Raw genomic sequence first — 20,188 nt, forward strand, 5'->3', positions numbered from 1 at the left:
AGGTTACAGACTCCACTAACCCAGAAATAGTGCTTCAGGTTAAGAACTTTGCTTCAGGATGAGAACAGAAATTGTGCTCCGGTGGCAGGGCAGCAGCGGGAGGCCCCATTAGCTAAAGTGGTGCTTCAGGTTAAGAGCAGTTTCAGGTTAAGTACGGACCTCCAGAACAAATTAAGTACTTAACCTGAGGTACCACTGTATATATGAAAATTGTATGGTGATCTGGTGGTGGGAGAGCTCCTGTACATGCTTATTGGGAGACCTCTTATTCACTGACATTGTGAAACATTAGAACAATTAGGCTTGCCTATAAGCTCTCTTTCATACAGTGGTACCTCGGGTTAAGAACTTAATTTGTTCCAAAGATCCATTCTTAACCTGAAACGTTTCTTAACCTGAGGTACCACTTTAGCTAATGGGGCCTCCCGCTGCCACTATGCCACCACTATGCAATTACTGTTCTCATCCTGAAGCAAAGTTCTTAACCCGAGGTACTATTTCTGGGTTAGCGGAGTCTATAACCTGAAGCGTCTGTAACCCGAGGTACCACTGTACATGGATTTGATTTGTGCTGATCAACCAGGGTCAGGGGGTTACCAAACAGTTGAAGTTGCCCCTGGAACACTTAGGGTCCTCGATCCTCTTTTTAAGTGGTCTTTAATTACTCTTAAGAACGTTATTATATTTTGGTAAAATGGCTAAACATGTTAACTCTGGATCTCCATAATGTATGTAACTTGAACCTTGTGACTTCATAGTCTCCGTATCTTTCTGTGCCATTCATGAACTATGAAGATACAAAATACAACACACTACAGTATTGCAATTTATACAGAATATATTTAGTTTAAAATTTCAGCCAATAATTTAGAAGTTGGTTACTGGAAGGGTTTCACAAAGGAGTTCTGTTTGTATCTGTATAAACTAAAGGCCCTCTGAAGAATAGCTGCTTTCAGTTGCATTGTAGCTGGAGAAAGTCTGTAAACGCCAGCTGCATGGCAAGTAAAACGAGAATGATTGAGCATGCTTGCTTAACTGTAGTTTGCTTCCTACTTCACAGATTCTATTTTAAGATACTAAGTAATGAAATGGAAAGCAATGGACTCTTGAAGCCATTTGATTGTTTTAAAATTGATTTAAGTTGTACTTAAATAATGTAATATTCATCTCTTTGGGTGTATTTACATAAACATTGCCTATATAAAAAGCCTCAGACTACAAAGCAGCTTCTAAAAATGTAAGGTGTCTCAAGGAAATTCCTGTTCAGAGGTTACAGGGGTAGCCAACTCCCAAGAGACTGCGATCTACTCAGAGTTAAAAACTGGCAGTGATCTACCCCTGTTTTTTGGGGTTCAGGTCAAAGTTGTTGAGATTTTTTTGGGGGAACCAGTAATCTAGCAGTGATCTACTGGTAGATCACGATCTACCTGTTGGACGTGCCTGGGTTAAGGGAAATGTGTGGTTTAAGTGAATGCAGACTTAATTCTTCTTAAGCAGTGATAAGAAATCATCTCAAAGGTGTCTTGCTTATCCTGAGTTCCTATAAACTGGATATGAGGGAAGGGTCTATACTGTAGATATGTGGGGGCAAAACAGAGGGTGCTTTACTCCAGTGGTTTGTTTCCCTGAGATGGTTATACCATGCAATCTAGCTAAATTTGGTGTAAAATGAGTTTGACAGTTTCTGGTCCATTCTGAAACACAGCCTACGGTAGCCCTATTCAGGCATTCTGAATTGGACATAAGTCAGTGCATGAAGAGAAGAGAGCATGCAGTAGCTGCACTCTACCAAACCGTGTCCTTTTAGTCCTCCATGGGGTTGTTTTATTTTTTGACAGACCTTTACAGCTCTAGTTTGATATTTTAAACAAAAATGTATGTCCCTGTGTAGGAAACACATCTTGGTGGTATCCATTGTAGTAGTACCATTGGTGCAAGGGTTTCCATTTGTACAACAGAAATTCCCTACCCTCTCTGTGTGTGTCCCTCCTCATATCTGCTGCAGAGGGTTGGAGATAACCCAGAAGAGATTTGGCAGCATGCAAAAAGAGGAAGAAGAAGGTCCATTACACAGCCAGAAGTCCTTGAACTGATGGTACTACTTCATTGGATCCCGCCATTAATTGTAGTTGGTTGAAAACAAGTGGCTGCTTCCAATCTCCACCTGGTAGATGAGCCAGACGAAGAAGAGAGAATGGGTAACACACAAACCTGAGATTAGTTCATGTGGCACTCTGGTTCGGTGTCATGTTGTGGCCAGTAAAATTGGGGATAGTTCATAAATGCTCCTTTGGTCTCTTCACTTAACAGTTACAGGTTGTGTGTTGGAGTTGCTCAAATTTTACTTGCTTCATTCTGCCTTGGCTGCAGCAAAGAGAAACAAACCAAAGGGCTGAATTAGCATCACATGTCATGTGATCCATTACCTGTGACTTGTTTTTCTCCCAACAAACCAGAAACATAAACCAGGGCTTGTTGCTTCCCACTCATGGTTTGTTTGGGGGACAGGAATGCTGGTTTGCATAGTGTGCCAAGCCTCATGACCTGTTTGTTGCAGTTGTAGGCAGGGCTACAGTTGAGCAGGGTGAGCAGGGTATCCAGCAATACTGCTCATTCATTGGAAGCCATAGTTTATGCCTGACTGTAGCTTACCAAGGTGTGCACTGTTAATACTGTAGAGCAAAAGCATTAATCAAAGGGCGTTGTGATAAATCTCTACACTGATTCTAAATTTTAAATACTTGATTTACATGCCAAACACATTTTCTGTTTCTTACCTTTTAGCTCATCAGTCTGCTTTGGTGGTGCTTGACAACAGTTCAGAAAAATGGCTGCTAACAAGGCAAAAAACCAGAGCTCTCTGGCCCTCCACAAAGTAATCATGGTTGGCAGCGGAGGTGTGGGCAAATCAGCGCTTACACTTCAGTTTATGTATGATGAGGTAAGATTTGTGATCTTTGTGTACATATTCAATTACAGTGGAGTGGACCATTATTGGATCTGCACTTTGCGTCCTTAATATGAAATAACTAAGCACAGCCGTAGATTGGTTCAGAAACACAGGGGAAAAAAACATTATTCTTCAAAACTGAAGTTTCTTCCTAAAAGAGCTATAACCCCATTAACTATAGCAGGGCCAGTAAAACAGCTGATTTTATATTGTTGAATTCTTGCATTTACAGCTTAGTTCAGAGATTAAGTTCCTCTTACACAAAAACTTGGAGGTTCAAGTAGGCTGTTCTGCTCTTATCTGTCTGAAGCACTCCAGAGAATTTGTTGTGCTATATATAAATACTTTATGATAACAATAGTACATCAAATGTCACTTAGAGCTGTGTGGGTTCTGTGGTTCCATGCTTGTGCTGCAGAAGCACAGAATCTGACATTGGGTTGGCGCCTCAAGAAAACTTCTATCTATAGAAATGACCAGGGCATTGTTTGAACAGTGTGAAATCTCAGAAGCTGGGGTGGGAGCTTGCAGGGAATGATGTTGCCTTTTCCCATCACAAAAAGAAACATAAATATTTTTAAAATGTTGTATCTCTTTTTGCTGAGAATCTCATTTTCCAGCCCCAGTCGTATAAACTCTTAATGTCTTACTGCACAACTCTAATTCCATAGTGAAGGAGGCATTTTTAGCCTTGTGTCCTGTGCTCTTCAGAGTCAAAACCGCAGCCTTAAAATAGCAGAACGAAAGAAAATACTTTGTATCCAAGAAGCATGATAAGATTCGATAGTTAGTTTCCAACGTATTTTGCTAAGAGGACGTATAAATAGTTTCTTGTCTTTCACTTGAGACCTACATGTTGGTCACAGTTCATGTGGGTCCTCAGATGTTCATAGAATTGTAGAGTTGGAAGGGACCCTGAGGGGCATTTCCTGCAATGCAGGAATCTCAACTAAAGTATGCTGGACTGTAGATCTCATAATCCCCAGTCACCTTAGCCAGTAATCAGGGATGATGGGAATTGTAGTCCATAAACATCAGGGAACTCAAGGTTGAAGAACACCAATATAAGGTGACTTGTAAGGTAAACTATTTTGCTACATTGTTCCCAGAAGTCACTACTGATAATTTGATAACCCATCCATATTGGTCTTTGATATCTAGTCTTCTTGGCATATGGGCTGAAGGAATCCTTATTGGCATATGGTCTGAAGCTGACAAAAATCAGGTATCAGAAGCTGAGTATGGGTACTCTACAGTTAATTACTCCTTTTATAACTCTTAGTTTGTTGAAGACTATGAACCTACGAAGGCTGATAGTTACAGGAAGAAAGTAGTTTTGGATGGTGAGGAAGTACAGATCGATATTTTGGATACAGCTGGACAAGAAGATTATGCAGCTATTCGAGACAATTACTTTCGTAGTGGAGAGGGTTTTCTCCTAGTTTTCTCCATAACTGAGCATGAATCCTTCACAGCAACAGCAGAGTTTAGGTAAGTAGTGATCTCTAAGCATTTTCTGTAGGCTTTGTGTGCCAAAAAAAGAATATGGTCCAATGAACTGAATAATATGCTAAAGTGAACATCATTTTACAAGTGTAACTACAGTGGTGCCTCGCAAGACGAAATTAATTCGTTCCGCAAGTCTCTTCGTCTTGCGGTTTTTTCGTCTTGCGATGCACGGTTTCCCATAGGAATGCATTGAAAATCAATTAATGCGTTCCTAGGGAAACCGACTTCAGACCAGGTCCGGGGACAGTCTGTCCCCCGACCTCTTCTGAAGGCTGGGGGGGGGGGGACACAAGGGCTTTTCTTCCCACCCCCAGCATTTTAAAAAACCCTGGGACAGCGGAGGACTTCTCCGCTGTCCGGGGCGATCTTAAAATGCTGGCGGGCGGCATTTTAAAATCGCCCCGGACAGCCGAGGACTTCTCCGCTGTCCGGGGCGATTTAAAAGCCCCTGGGAAGGCAGGCAGGGGGGACAAAGACTTTCGCCCCCTGCCCGCCTTCAGAAGGTGTTCCCGCCCCCCGCCCCGCTTCGGAACAGCTTTCCGAAGTGGGGCGGCTGGGGCAGGTGTCCCCGCCCCCCCTCCCCACTTCGGAACAGCTTTCTGAAGTGGGGCGGCTGGGGCAGGTGTCCCCGCCCCCCCGCCCCACTTCGGAACAGCTTTCCGAAGTGGGGCGGCTGGGGCAGGTGTCCCCGCCCCCCCTTCGGAACAGCGTTTTAAAATGCTGGGGGTCGGGAGCGAAGCGCTGCCGACCCCCAGCATTTTAAAATCTCCCCGTGTCCCGGGCAGGCGGGGCGGGGGAGGCAGGCGGGGGGGGGAGCAAAGACTTTTGCCCCCCGCCGGCCTTCAGAAGAGGTCCTCTTCTGAAGGCCGGCTGTGGGCGAAAGTCTTTGCTCCCGACCGCCAGCATTTCCCTATGGGCTTTCGTCTTGCGATGCAAGCCCATAGGGAAATTCGTCTTGCGAAGCGCCTCCAAAACAGAAAACCCTTTCGTCTTGCGGGTTTTCCGTCTTGCGAGGCATTCGTCGTGCGGGGCACCACTGTAATAGTGAAATTCAGGTTGTTACCTGGGTGGAATTCATTTGACCCAGGTAACACAGACGTTTCCTTACTTTTTGCCACTGAAGGGTAAAATAATCTTCTTTGCCCTGCCCTGCCCTGCCTCCCAGGGACAACATTTTAAATGTTGTGCTTCACTTTCTTAATATTTTGTTCCTGCAGTTGGAAGAGGAAAATAGTGAGCACATCTGAAGGTATAAAGGCTACAAATGAACATTAGCGATATTTGTGTTAAGTATGTTTAGCTGTGCCTTGGGGTGAATGTTTGCAGCAGAATCTTAGTTTTGGAAGGGACCTCAGAGGTCATCCAGTCCAAACTCTGCCAATGCAGGAAACACACTATTACGGTATCCCTGTTTGTTTGCTATTGAGCCTTCTCTGAAAAATGTCTAATGAAGAAAATTACACCAACTTTCAAGGAAGTCTGTTCCACTGTTGGAACAGCTTGTACCAGCAATAGGTTATTCCTAATGCTTAGTCTTTATCCCTTTCATTTGTCATTTGAACCCATTGGTTCATGCCCTGTCTGGAGTGAACAAAAGCAAATTTTATTCATCTCTGTGTGCCAGCTCTTTGTATAGTTGAAGACATCTGTCATAACCTCTGGCTAAACTTATCAAACGCCTTCAACTTTTCTTGGCCTTTGTCTCCAGGCCCACACTATCTCTGTCAACTTCCTTGAGACACATTTCTTTTGTGGCTTTAGTCGAGTGAAGAACTTTAAACCTCTATTTATTTCAGAAATGCTCCCATCATTTCTTGGCATTTGAAATAATAAATTGGTGTACATTTTCCATTGTTTTAGACTACTGGGAAATTGCTATGATAGCCACCTCAGTTGCTTTGTGTTTAATATTTTTTTACAAGGGAGCAGATCCTGCGTGTAAAAGCTGAAGAGGACAAGATACCTTTACTTGTGGTGGGAAATAAATCTGACTTGGAAGACCGTCGGCAAGTGCCTGTAGAAGCGGCTAGAAGTAAAGCAGACGAGTGGGGAGTGCAATATGTAGAGACATCAGCAAAAACCAGAGCAAATGTAGATAAGGTAAAGGACTAAGTTGGTTTTGGGACAGCAGCCTTCCAAATGTGGTTACTGACTTGCAGTTGTGGATAAATACAAAGCAAGAAACTTCTGCCCTTTGAGGACTCCTTTTATTGTGAAGAATTTGAGGGGAGTCGTGTTTAAGAACTATAGGGTTCTCATTTGGATAGCAAGGAAACTTGCTACTTTTATGTGAGAAAACAGGATTCCTGTCTTGGCTGCTGGTTTTTCTCTGGCTGCTCCAACTACAAATTGTGTTATGTGGCTGGGTTAAATGAATATTAGTATGACCATGCTGAACACCTCTTGTAGTATATTCATGGCATATAATGACTTGGCATGAGTTTAATTGAGAAGTACTGGTTTCCTTGCAACCTTGCTAAATGCCTTCCAAAGGTAGCCTTCTCAGTTGCTCTTGATCACCAAAACTTCTTTAAAAAGTGCATTGGGGGTTATTGCAATATAATCTGTGCTTCAGATCTCATTTCTTGGTGGACAGTTATATTGACTGAATGCAGATTTTCTCTGCGACCTGAGCTCTCTTTACATTGTGGTTTGAAAATCTTATCAGCAAATTCAGAAGTTCACTAAGATTGAGTTCCAAGTTCTTCATCTTAAATATGTGTCATTAAGCTTTATGTTAGTATGCATAAAGACTAGTTCTCCATTTAAACGTTTCATGTGTCCATAGGAAAATGTTCCTATAGAATTCTTCTGGATTCCACCGTAATCCGTGTATTCTGCACTAAATTTGGATCTTTATGCAAAAGTAATAAAAAAGAGTGTTGATTTACTAGTCATTAAAACGCTGCATTATCGACAAAATGTAATATTCTGTAGATACCTGTTGTATCTATTTCCATTGTGTTCTTGTGTTTAGATTTTAAATCTATCTAAAACAACGGTAAAAAAGTCTATTCCTGTGGTAATTTTAACTTTTCTTATAAAGCAAACAACATATTGTATATTATTATTATTATAGGCTGAATCCCTATATGCTAAAAAAATTCTGATATTAATGTGCACTTTTTCATTTTAGGTATTCTTTGATCTAATGAGAGAGATTAGAGCCAAGAAGATGTCGGAAAACAAAGACAAGAATGGCAAGAAGAGCAACAAGAACAAGAAGAGCTTTAAAGAAAGATGCTGCTTATTGTGATCTTTAGGAACTGTACATACAGGCTGCGGAATTAACAAGACATTTACCACTAAGGGTAGAGGACTGGATGAATGAGAAGACATCTTGATCCAATAAGCTTTTCCACTCACATAATAGCCTTTCTGAAAGTGCACAACTTGGTTTGAAAAATTATGAAGTTCAACGAATCCATGTATTACCGAAAGGGACAATTCTTGAAAGCAACTGTCCGTGCTAAAAATATTGCCAGCAAATCTTCTTATCAGCAGTATGATCACTCTGAATTTCTCTCCTGATGTTGCTCCCAATGTTGGCACTCTCTCTATGGACTCTTCCTCAGTCTTATGCAGTGGCTAGTTCTGATTGAAGTTCAACCAAAGTTACCTGCCTCTCCTATGTGACTTCAGTTTTGGTGCTCCTAATAAAGGCTTAAGCCTTTAGCCATTCTTTTAAAAGGGAAAGTTAAGACATACTGAGATCTCTCTGGTCTCTGAAATTTGCACACAACTGTATTAAAGTAGGCTATGATGCTACTATTTTGCCAACATATTGGATGGACGCTATAAGGACTTAGTCATTCAGAAACAAAGACTCAGTAGTGAGTTGGTGTTTGAGTCATCGTTGCAGTATTCCTGAATTGAGCCTATAATTTCAGAGCATTAGTGGTTATATTCTGGCACGCTGTATTTCCAATTTATTTCCTCCTTCATTCCAACAGCTTATTCGGGGTAAACGGACAAGGCATCTTTCTAATATTGAGAAATTGAAGTAATTCCATCCTGTCTGCCAAGTACTAGACTTGCTCCCCCCTCCCCCCCTAAAAAACTTGAACATTCTATTTGTGGTGTTGCAGTGAGTTTGTAAACATGTATTGAATCTGTAGAAATTGGTGCATTTTTACTCTTTCAGTGTTTAACAAGGGAATTTGTTTCTTTTTTTAAGAAAAAATTGTGAGGGCCCACACTGAAATCTAGTGATTTTCCATTCAGTCTCATTTAAAGTCTGAGAGGACCATCCATGAGTAACTAACTCTGCACACACTCAATTGAAATTAATTGTAATTTTGCAAATCTAAGGCCCTTGTACAGCAGAGTCCTGGGGATTGTGCCATACAGAAGCACTTTGCTATTTAACTATGCTGGGTTTTCCTTCCCTTTCTGTAATGAGTTATTGCTGTATTTGTAATTTCAAGAGTTGCATTTGAACACTCAATACTATTTTGCTAAGATCAGGGGTGTGTGGGATTAAAGCAAGTGAAATGAGTGATCTTTTCACATCTTTACACTTGCCCCTTTAAAGTGACATCTGAGCTAATTATGTGAAGTTGCCAAAAAGCCTGACCCTTATTGTTGTTGCACAGGTTGTATTAATTCTGCTGCTGCTGCAAAACTTTTTATATAGCTACTCAATAAATCATGGGGAGAAGTCTGTATTATAAAGGCAGCTCAATATACGTACTAAAAGCTTTTTTCTGATTTTGTCACTACTTCATTGTTAATGTTGTGGATGGAAAAGCATGTGCAGGTGAGCAGATGAGCTTCTGAAATTATTTTTTTGCAGGCACAATAGGTGAGCAACTTGGGTGTGATCACACGGGTGATCGTTATTTTATCTGATTACAAAATAAGTTCAGAATCCACCTGGGAGAAAGTTGTGCATGGGTGCTCTAATATAGCAGCAGCTTTGCGAAATCAGTTGCTGCTTATAAATATGAGAAGAGGGGGCAGCAGTCTGGAAACTACAACTAAGAGTAAGTGTGTCTGGATGTTTACAAAACTCAGTGTTTCTCTTGCATAAGGGCAGAGGTTAGTTACCAAATAGGACTATGAGAGAGCTGCCAAAGTAAAGAAATCTCCATCTAAAGCTGCATACATTTGCATGCAAATGAAACAGTACTAAAGTGATAAATGAACATGTGGCAATATACACCCTCTTTAGCTGCATTCTTCCTATGCTTGAGATAAGGTTTTCAAGCTTTTGGTATCTCTAGATGTTTCTTTTCCTGCGTGATGGCAAAACCTGTTTAACCTAGCCTCTGTACAGTGGCTGAAAACTGCATTTTGGCTGCTGGTGTCATCAGGGTTAAGTCCTGCTCAGGCAGCAAGTCTGATTTGCCAACATGTCATAACTTCACCTCTCTGTGCCTCATCGAAGTACCATTTCTCTCTCACTCTTGCAGCAAGAGGGCCAAATGCTTCTGGAACAGTTGATTGTTTCCAGATCAGTAGTGTTGATTGAGAAGACAGAAACCTGTTCCCCCACCATCACCACAGTTGGTTTAGAAATTGCTCATTGGGGAGATCTAGGAGCATATCTAGAACTTGAGGGAGAAATCCCCATTCCAGCTTACCTGTAGGGAAGGACAGCTTTTTCACCCAACAGATCCTATTTCTTGGGCACATTCTGTTTCTCAAAGTGGGAATGAGTTAACACATCCCTAGGTTTCATCAGCTCTGATTGTTCCCTGCCTGAAATCAATGACGTTTCCCCACTCTTATGTAAGGATTCTCCAGAGTTGTTTACCAGGTCCAGTTGTACAATCCAGTGTTGGCTGACCACCTGTGCAGAGAAACAGCCAATTTACTTGGGCAAGCACTTCCCAATCATTGATGGAAAAATTATAATTCAAGTGAAATCTTTTTTGTTCAATCCACCCAAGTCTTTGGAAAGAAACAGGATGTTGACTGTGCAATGAGTCTTGGATGTGAGACTTCTGTGGACAACTTTGTTTTTTTAATCTCTCATAAAATCACCAGCAGCTAGTAACTTTCATTAATTAGCTGTGACATGTCCATCTGGATTTACAGCCACTCTTTCGCCAAATAAAAGCGATAGAATGGTAAGACTATTTTTTTAATGGTTAGTATTTCCTTAAATCATAATTACAGGAGGGCTATATAAACCATTGCTGTGGTTTAGGAGGAATATGGCCCTTAAATTGAAAAATTGACTGCTCTTATTGTAGAAATGGCAATAAGAGGGAAAGCAATGGCATGATAATGTGCTTGGGTCACATTGCTTCTTAATGTTATTGGGGGAAAGGTTTCTTACTATTGTAGTTATTTTCCTTATATTAAGTTTAAATCCAATATTGAAACAATTACAGATGCTTTTTGGAAGAGATGAGAAATGTTACAAAACAAATTGTCAAGGCAGATCAAATCAATAACAATGAAAATATCAAGCAAGACCAATAAGGCACAGTAACCCATCAGTGTCAATAAAGGGAAAATGGTTCTGATATTTCTGAGGATTTGTCTCTTCCTTCCAGCATCTCATTAATCAGGAATGAAAGCCAAGCACTAAGTAAAGATTCTTATCTAGAGATGGACCTTTTGATCTCTCAATTGTTAGGTTAGTTCAAGGTGGTCCCACATGCAGCCCTTGGGGTCTTTTTTTGGTAGCCCTCAGCAACATTTGACACTCTCCCCAGCCCTTGCACTGCCTTCCCAAAGCCAAGTAAGCAAGGTGCTGGGCTTGGGGAAGGAGGTGTGAGGACTCTGACACAATCCTGCCTCCTTCCCAATCCCTTGTTAGCACTTTTCCAGCCAGTGCTTTGTGCCTTCTCTTCCCAAAGCCCAGCGCCAAGGTTTCCTTTTCTTAAAGGCCAGTCATCTAATAGCTTCATTTTGCTAATGTATGCACACTAAGCAATGTTGTGCATCACAGAATCTGCCATGTTTCCGTATTGTGCAGTTGCACCCACCCACCCATCTGTATGTGCACATTTTGGATGTAACATCTGTCAGACAGATCTAACCCAAAGGGTGGCTTCCAGCTGATGAGCAGAAAGACACCAAATGACTTGTGTTTTTGCACTGTCTGGGCAGAGGAGCTCGTATGTAATATTTACTAGTGACCAAGGCTGCTAATCCTCTGTGTGTGTGTAAAGCAACCACCAAAGTATCAATAAAATTTGCATAAATGGGAAAGTGTAAATCACTTGCTATACAAAGGAACCAATTTCTCTATGCAGTACTGAAAGTCCTTTTTAGTCCCAGTAGTGACAGGAAATTACTATTTAACTAACTGCTCTTTTGTAGTCACACACATAGTTGTCTGTGTCCTTTGCTAGTCATAAAGGTGTGTATGTATGTGTGTGTGTGTGTGTGTGTGTGTATGTGTATATGTTTGTGTGTGTGTGTGTGTGTGTGTGTGTGTGTGTGTGTGTGTGTGTGTCTGTGTATAACATCTCAGAAGCTGATTTTTTATAACAGTGACACAAATTAGATAAAAGCTTTTCTTAAAGATTACCGTATTTTTCGCTCTATAAGACGCACGAGAGCACAAGACGCACCTAGTTTTTGGAGGTGGAAAACAGCAAAAAAAATATTCTGAATCTCAGAAGCCAGAACAGCAAGAGGGATCGCTGTGCAGTGAAAGCAGCAATCCCTCTTGCTGTTCTGGCTTCTGGGATAGCTGCGCAGCCTGCATTCGCTCCATAAGACGCACACACATTTCCCCTTACTTTTTAGGAGGGAAAAAGTGAGTCTTATAGAGCAAAAAATACTGTAACTATAAAATGCTGACAGGTCAGGCCCTACCAGTGAGGTGAGTGCCTTGGGCTGAGCATGTGATGGGTTCCCAGCCATTCCCCTCCATTGGAAGACAGAGGAGTTGTTATTTATTGGATTTCTATACTGGCTTCTACCCGCAGATCTCAGTTGTTTGAGCCCCATAGTCTGCCCTGTAAAATAGCCTCCCATCCTCAGATGCAGTGAAAGAAACTATCCTGTTGTCCATGTTGAAGTAAGATGCACTTGCCAGTGGCGTAGCGTGGGGGGTGCCAGGGGTGCCGGCCGCACCGGGCGCAACATTTTGGGGGGCGCGTTTGGCCGGCCCCCCTCGAGGAAGCGGGAACCTCTCCAAGGCGCAGCGCGCCGTCGGTGGAGGAAAAGAGCCGCGCAGCAGCAGCAGCAGCAGCAAAGCCGGGAGGAGGAGGAGGTGGAGCGAGCACTCATGCTTGTTTTACAGCCAGGAGGAGGGGGTGGAGCTGAGGAGGAGGGAGGGAAGGAGAGCCATGCCAGCAAAGCGGGCAGCAGCCGCTTACACGCGAGGAGGGACAGACGGGAGCCATAGGGACCCGGAAAAAGCGCCGCGTAGCCAGCAACAGCTGCTGCAGCCTCAGCTTGCAAAGGTCCGTGCGCTCTCTAAACGGAGCAATGAGGCTGCAGAGGGACGGCAGGGCACAGGAGGGCTCTGAGCCACGAGCGCAGTGAAAACCAGTAAAAAAGTTTTTTAAAAGGCTGCTGGGGACAGGAGGGCACGGGATGAGGGAGAGGGGGAAATTACAATTCTCCCAGCGTCTCAGCTGATCCGCTGAGCAGGACTTGGGTTGCAGGGGATTTGCCATTAGCTGTGTAAAGCAGCAAAGAGGGAGAGAAGGAGCAAAGCAGGAGTGGAAAGGAGCTGCTTACACTGCTGTAAGTGGCTGCTGTCCGGTTGGCTCCTTTAAAGCAACAGTGCTCTTTCCCTCCCCCCTCCCTGCTCAGCTCTCCGAAAAGCTCCTTCTCCACCCACCCCATGCGAGCTCCTTTTCCCCTTAGACCCCCCTCCTGCATTATTAGCCACATCCTTCTCCACCCACCCCACGCGTGTTCCTTGTCCCCTTAGCAGTGGCGTAGCGTGGGGGGTGCAGGGGGGCGGCTGTACTGGGCGCAACATCTGGGGGTTAGGGTTAGGGGGCGCAAATCCACGGGTTAGGGGGCGCAAATTGCTTGCCTTGCCCCGGGTGCTGACAACCCACGCTACGCCACTGGCACTTGCCAATTCTGTTGGTCGCTGTATGTGGAATGGTGTGTGACTTTATATATACCCTCTATGTTTAAAGCACATTTGAAGCACATTTCTCCCCACAGGGAATTCTGGGCACTGTAGTTTGCCCCTCACAGAGTTACAGTTCCCACCAATACCATAGTACCATTGGAGCATGGCGAGCTTCCAAATTCTTCAGAACTCTTTATCAGGCAAGGTGTACCACATGGAAAAACTAAAATAGCAAAGAAAATTATTTAATTTATATCTTGCCCTACCTTCAAAAGGCACCTAGGGCGGCAAGCAACAAATGATAAAACAATACAAACATATCAAATACAATTCCTGTAGAGATGCAGACTGGGAAAGAACTTAATTCCTGGAGACTCAGTTCCAAGATGGAGACTGCAGGCTGAATAAGTCTTTCCCATGTGTTACATATATCAAGTTATACACTCAGGATCCTGGGATAAAGAAGCAATGGCTGCTCCCCATATCAGATAAAATAAAACTTGTAGCCAGATCTCTCCCAGACTCAAACAAAGCACATTTCTGGGGTAAACAGGGCAGAGTGAGGATAAATGCGACAGTCTTTAATTTAAACATGCTGACTTAATTGTTACTGCACTGTATTGTCTTTTTCTGTTCACACATCAATTCATAATAATGTGTGTTTAAAAAAAGAAATCAAACTTTATTCTTTACAAGGCCTGAGAGCCTACACAGATAGTAATTAACTTCTCCAGTCAGGCCACACATCTCCAGGAACTGGCCTCCTGGGTTTTAGCTGTTCCTTTTAAAAAGGCCAAGCACCAGGTATTTATTCGCATAGACCACACACATCAATCTGATTTTGATATTTTATTTTTCCTCATCATCCTCTAATTCATGTACTGCCTTGCCTAATGAAAGAGTCCAAGAGAACTCTAAAGCTTGCCCCACTTCTGTGACATTTTGGTTGGTTCCAATAAAGCTTTGCCCAATTGGATTTTGGAGGCTTTTAAAATTATGTACCAACAAAACCTCTTTTTGATTCTTTAAATATAAAATATTGCATGTTCTTCAGTATGAACATAGGCCATTTTGGAACTTTACCATTTTGGGACCAATTCCAAGCCCCTGCTTTGCTGCAGAAGTGAAGGCAGGACTCCTCTGTTTGCCCCTCCAAAGTGCTTCCAAACCTCTCCCTACATTCCTTGTTTTGGAGCTAAATCCACTTTGATATCCACACCCTTTAAATGCTATTTGAACATCACTCTGGTGCCACATCAGTGGTGTTTGCAACTATCATTGCAAAGCCTTTCTGGCTCCCCTCCCCCCATTGCATGGCTTCATAGATGAACATTTCCATTACTGGACCTTATGCTTACTGAGATTACTTTGAAAAGTCATCAAAGATGCACGATAAGCTGATTTTTCTGAATAAACCCTTAAATGTGTACAAGCTGGCCAAATGCATGTTGCTTACCATGACTGCAGTGTAAGAAAAACACTGGGGCCTAATTTGATTAGTAAAATGTATGGCATCTGGTGGGTGGGGCTTTTGTGCTGTGCTCTGGAATCAGCCCCTCCCTTCGGGTGTTCAGTTAAATTTGGTCATTCTTGCCTCATGATGTTGTTTTCAGTTTCTCTCAGTATGTAATGACATTACAGTTTTCTGTACTGTTGAAGCTTTGTTTGGCATATACGTAAGATGCTTACTTTGCTGAAAGAAAAGAAACTCTGCTGAAGAATAGTGGGATATCCTAAACTGGGTGAGTGAGGAGATATTCCCAGTCTGACAGAAGGATTGCTTTCTTTAATCGCCCCCACCCTCCACAACACACAGAAGACCCTAGCTCTGCACCTTAGTCAAGATCTGTCTAGCAATTAGTTTTAGGATAAGGAACAAAAATAAGGTGTGTTAGGATCCTATTGTGAGAGAGGTGGAAAGACAGGATGCAATTGTATTAAATATCTGAAATACAACTTAGTTGTGCATAGATCAAATCTCCTACAGAACACGTCTCTCAGAAATCCTAAATAGCTGGGGGTTTTTTCAGCAGGTCCATCAAGCTATGTGCTGAGTAGTATGCCTATTACAGAGGCTGCAATGGCTGATAAATGTAGACATAGACCAGTTCCATTTAATGGTTTGAATGAATCTCCCTGGTAATTAAAATCTGCTCGCTTGATTAAAAAGTGATTAAAAAGCCTGTGCCCCGTGGGCTTTTTCAAACATTTTTAGGTGTTGTCATTCAGGTGTTGTCATATTTATTCATTTAAAGGAATGTGGAGTTACTATTGTTGCATATCACAAGGACCCTGTAGGATGATGGTGAGTGGTTCCCAAAAATTGCACTTGAGGAGTTTTTGGTTTTTTTAAAGCCCTGCAGTAGAGCTGAAAGATCTGAGCACAATGTTTGACATTGTTTCATGTCACTGATGCGATCCCAGCTGCATCAAAGAGTCTTTGGAAAAGCAAAATAAAGTACTCTGTGTTGTTAGTCATTTACGTATAAATGGAACTGACGCACGGGAGGAGTTGTTGCTCTATCAAAGATCTTGAGCCATGTCCAAAATCTTGGATGTGTATAATAAGCACTTTAGGTGGAACAAATTCATGAGATACCCATTAATTGTTGGGAATGTGCTTGGAAATATGATGGACACACACACACACACACACACACACACTGAAATGATGAGCAGAATCTATCACTTTGCCTCCTATCCCCTATCAGTCACCACACTGTTTGCCTATAGCCCTGAACGGTGTGTATTTATTTTGCTTGTGCTATCACATTTCTGACTTCTGTATGTCTGCATTCATATTGACCTTTTCAGCGGAGGCTCAGTGGTAAAGCACCTGATTTTCATGCAGAATACCCCCTGTTCAATCTCTGGCATTTCCAAGCAGGGCTTGGAGAGTACCTAGTCCAAGAGTACCCTGGAGAGTGGCTGCAAGTCAGTGTAGACAATATTGAGCTGACCCAGTATAAAGTAGCTTCCTATGTTCCATATCTTACATATGGAAATTATTGCCTCTTGCATACAGGTTCCTTTCAAGCATAGTTGTTTAAGTGGGCACTCATCACAGTGGAATGGTGATCTGTAAATACGAGACATAAATCATTGTTTCTCTGTTTCCACCTCCAGAGCATCTCAGCATATTGATTAGCAATCATGTTTTAACTGTTATAATTAATTATATTATGCTGTTGCTTTCACTGATCCTCAGGGGAGCAGGACACATAGCTGCCTAAGTGCTGCAAAAATGGGGGGAAGCCAAGGCAAATATGAATAGGGGGTTTTATCTGAAGTGGGGCCAGTTGTTCACTATGCAGGCTTTTGAGAAAGCAGCTGCTTATCTGGGGCAAACTACGTGTGACGCTATCTGCTTTACAGAGTGCAGCTGCAGAGGCTGTAAACTAAAGCAAAAGATGTGTGGCGGGGGAGGGGATTCTTAACCATTCCCGCTTTTTGCTTTTTGCTTTTGTTGCTCTTAAATCTTACATTAAGGGAAAAAACATACCTGTTATCTTTCCCCCTTCTCAGTGCTCTTTGCCCATAAGGGTAAATCTTCCTCTTTCTGCAGAGCAATTTCATGAGCCAAAAGGGTTAAGAACCCGCATCCTGGTCTTGCACATTGGTTTGCAGTCTCTGTGCCTGAATAGTTGTGTAGTTGGCTGTAAGTACTGATAATCTTGCAAATGGCTGTGATAAGAGGCAATGGATTGGTACAAAATTTGAGAGATCCCATTTGAGGGTACATGAATGTATTTACATGTGTGACTGTAGTTGAAATACTGTCCTCAACACTGCTTGTAACTGGGCTGATAGGTCAATTAAAAGAAGTTAGGACCACTAATCTCCAGCAGGAAACTAGGTGCATGTTTAGATTCTAACTAAATGAGGAGTGCTTTCAAACGAACCACTCCACTGCTTTCTGTTCATGTCTTTGGAAGCTAGATGGCAGAATGGTCACATGGGTAATGGTAGTTTAACCACAATGTATTTTCACTGAGCAACTGAATCATCTTGTAGAAACTCCTTCAGAGTTTTGGTTATAGATATGGGACAAAACATATTTGAAAAATATCTCCATTCCCTGAAAGCCCTGATGAGATGGGCCTTGCATATTTCGTCTAGTCATTTGTTTTGTTCTTACGTTCTCAACATTCATTGTCTCTTACTTTATTCTAGGTGCTTTGCATTGCATGGCCTTGAACCCTAAGATAAGTTAGCTTAAGGTACCGTAGTTCATGGAAGGAAAGGTTCTCATAGCTTCCTTCTCCCTGCAGTCTCTGGCACCCCATTCTACATTGTTCAGGGATGCTTCTTTAGAAGCTCTTTAGAGAACCTGAATGGCTACAGGAGGTTGGAGGAGACTATTGATGCAATATTCAACACCATTCACAGCGCCACAAGCAGCCTCACTTCTCTGAGCATTTCCAGATGATCTGTTTGTTGAGCATTCATCCTTATTTGACAATGTTGGCTCTTTAACAAGCACACATTCTGATATTTTGTGTAGAGATTAGATGACGGGTGTGTTCAGACATGGAGTTAATTGCATTGCTTCCCCAGATTATAATGCTAGTGCTTCTGTCCTGTTTTCTAACGTTCCTTTCACAGTGCAGTACCTGTTGCATTATGAAGCTGTGGCTTTTGGACCACCGTGTCACACTAAGATTCATTCACACTAATGGATGTGATGTGGCGCAACAGTGTACATCATTTGACATTTTGCCACTTTTATGTGCACACATGCTTCTGTTCCCCCATGATTCTATTGCAGATGTTAATATTGCACAGCATGAAGTGACTGGGTGCATAAGAACGGACTCCTTTTGGATATAAAGCATTGTCCAAACCTATGAAAAATATTCCAATTTTACTTGCAGAGCTTTATATTAAAATGTAATAGAAACATCAAAGATACATTCAAAACATCCATGCAGTGCTTCTGCTGTCTAACACAGGCTCAGTATCTTAGAAATAAAAGATAATTCCAAAAATCTAAACTGTGTCTCTCTTTCAGAACCTGCATTCCAGCCTCCATTGGCCTTAGGCTATGCAGCTGTTGGAGAACCATTTACTTTACTTTGTTCCCTGTGGCGCTCAAAGAAAGACTAACAGCCACCACCCTTTCAAGATGGCCATTTTGCAACTCAATACCTTTGTCACTTAATCTAAGGTTACAACACCAACATGTTAGCTAGCAGGAAACAACAATGGTTAGTTATCAACTAGTTAAAGCTCAGAGACAGCTCTTTTCGGAAGTCCCCATGTCACCTCTCTGTCATCTATAATTGTTCAACTTGAATTTGCCCGCATGTGATTAACATCCCCCTCATAAAAAATAACAGCGGTTTGAAAGTGTCTTTTGAAAGTGAATGCAAATATAAATGAAAGGTGGGACAAAGAGAGGGGATGAGAGAATTTAAATTTTCTCAGCTGATGGGCAAGGCGTGTCTTCCATGCAACTTGACAACAAGGATGAAGTGATCTCCCTGCCAGTCTGCAGGCAGCGCACAGCTAGTATCAGCCTAGTTTTCAGAATGCTGAAAGAATCATCAGGCTAGAGTTAGCAATGCTTGGCTGAGATTTTATTGTTCTCTAGTGACCCCCTGTGGATAAATCATATGCCTGATGTAATCCTTGAGACACAGCACCAAAAAGGGTGAATTCTTACCACATGTGATGAATAATACTGAACGTGATATCTGGAAAGGTTATTATAACCTTAAGAGTTTGAAAACAGGTGGTAGTTCTGTAACAATCACTTGGTTTTTTGTGTAATCACAGTTTTAACCTTACCTCCCCCCTGCCCACCTTTCATTTTTATTTCGTCACAATTTCTGCATGTGAAACACTTGGTTTTGCAAATGAAATTGTTGTCAAAGGCTGACCAGATGTGCATGCTTGACTCTGCATTATAGAAAACGAGAAGCTGCTAAACGTAGTAGGAGTCTGCAGTCTTACTACTTTATACCTGGTGCATCCTCAAATTGGATGGGATTCACCTAACAAACCCCGTCTGCCTCAAATTTCCCCACTGCCTCAAATTTCCCGTCACAGACAAGTGCCCTGTTTGCCCTCCCATAAATATAACTCTGAATATCCTGGAAGATGATAAGATACCCACATAGCAGTAGAGCAAGAGACTTTTAATCTCGGGCTCGTGGGTTCGAGCATCATGTTGAGCAAAAAGATTCCTGCATTGCAGGGAGCTGGACTAGATGACCCTCATGGTTCCTTCCAACTCTATGATCCTGTGACTGGTTGACTGCAGCCCTAAACAGGAGCACTATTCACTGCAACATTTTGTTGCAAGCCCCAAATGTGATAAGTACGTATAATCTAGAAGATAGAAGTGCCTGGCGTGCTCTGGTCCATGGGGTCACGAAGAGTCGGACACGACTAAACGACTAAACAACAACAACAATGTATAATCTACATACAGTGTAGCTCAAAGAAGGGCTGGCCCTACCCTATCATGGGTGCTGTGAAAGGGTAGCAGATTGGTAATTGTTTCATTTATTATTATTGTAGTTTTACTGCTAGGGAGCAACCAGGGTATTTGTGGGATTATCTTCCTGAGGTGCTAAAGTAACGTGGCTGGCCATAGGTATTACGTATCTTAAAAACTGATGGGAGGAAAAGTTTCTCTAGATCAGGGGTAGGCAACCTAGGGCCCAGGGGCCAGATGTGGCCCAATCGCCTTCTCAATCCGGCCCACGGACGGTCTGGGAATT

At 42.4% G+C, this 20,188-nt stretch overlaps 1 protein-coding gene across 5 annotated transcripts in view; it reads left to right on the top strand.

The window, feature by feature from the left end:
- RALB (RAS like proto-oncogene B) overlaps positions 1–9,162 on the top strand; it is a 39,411-nt gene extending 30,249 nt beyond the window's left edge. For all 5 annotated transcript variants that reach the window (XM_081206642.1, XM_081206644.1, XM_081206641.1 and 2 more), the window contains exons 2-5: positions 2,785–2,941; positions 4,233–4,441; positions 6,382–6,559; positions 7,596–9,162. In XM_081206642.1, the coding sequence (XP_081062768.1) occupies positions 2,828–2,941; positions 4,233–4,441; positions 6,382–6,559; positions 7,596–7,715 (621 nt within the window). In that variant the 5' untranslated portion in view covers positions 2,785–2,827 and the 3' untranslated portion in view covers positions 7,716–9,162. The remainder of the gene's footprint in view (positions 1–2,784; positions 2,942–4,232; positions 4,442–6,381; positions 6,560–7,595) is intronic.
- Positions 9,163–20,188: the final 11,026 nt, after the last annotated feature.

The sequence above is a fragment of the Podarcis bocagei genome, assembly GCF_964188305.1.
Source record: "Podarcis bocagei genome assembly, chromosome: 1".
NCBI classification, from domain to species: Eukaryota; Metazoa; Chordata; class Lepidosauria; order Squamata; family Lacertidae; genus Podarcis; species Podarcis bocagei.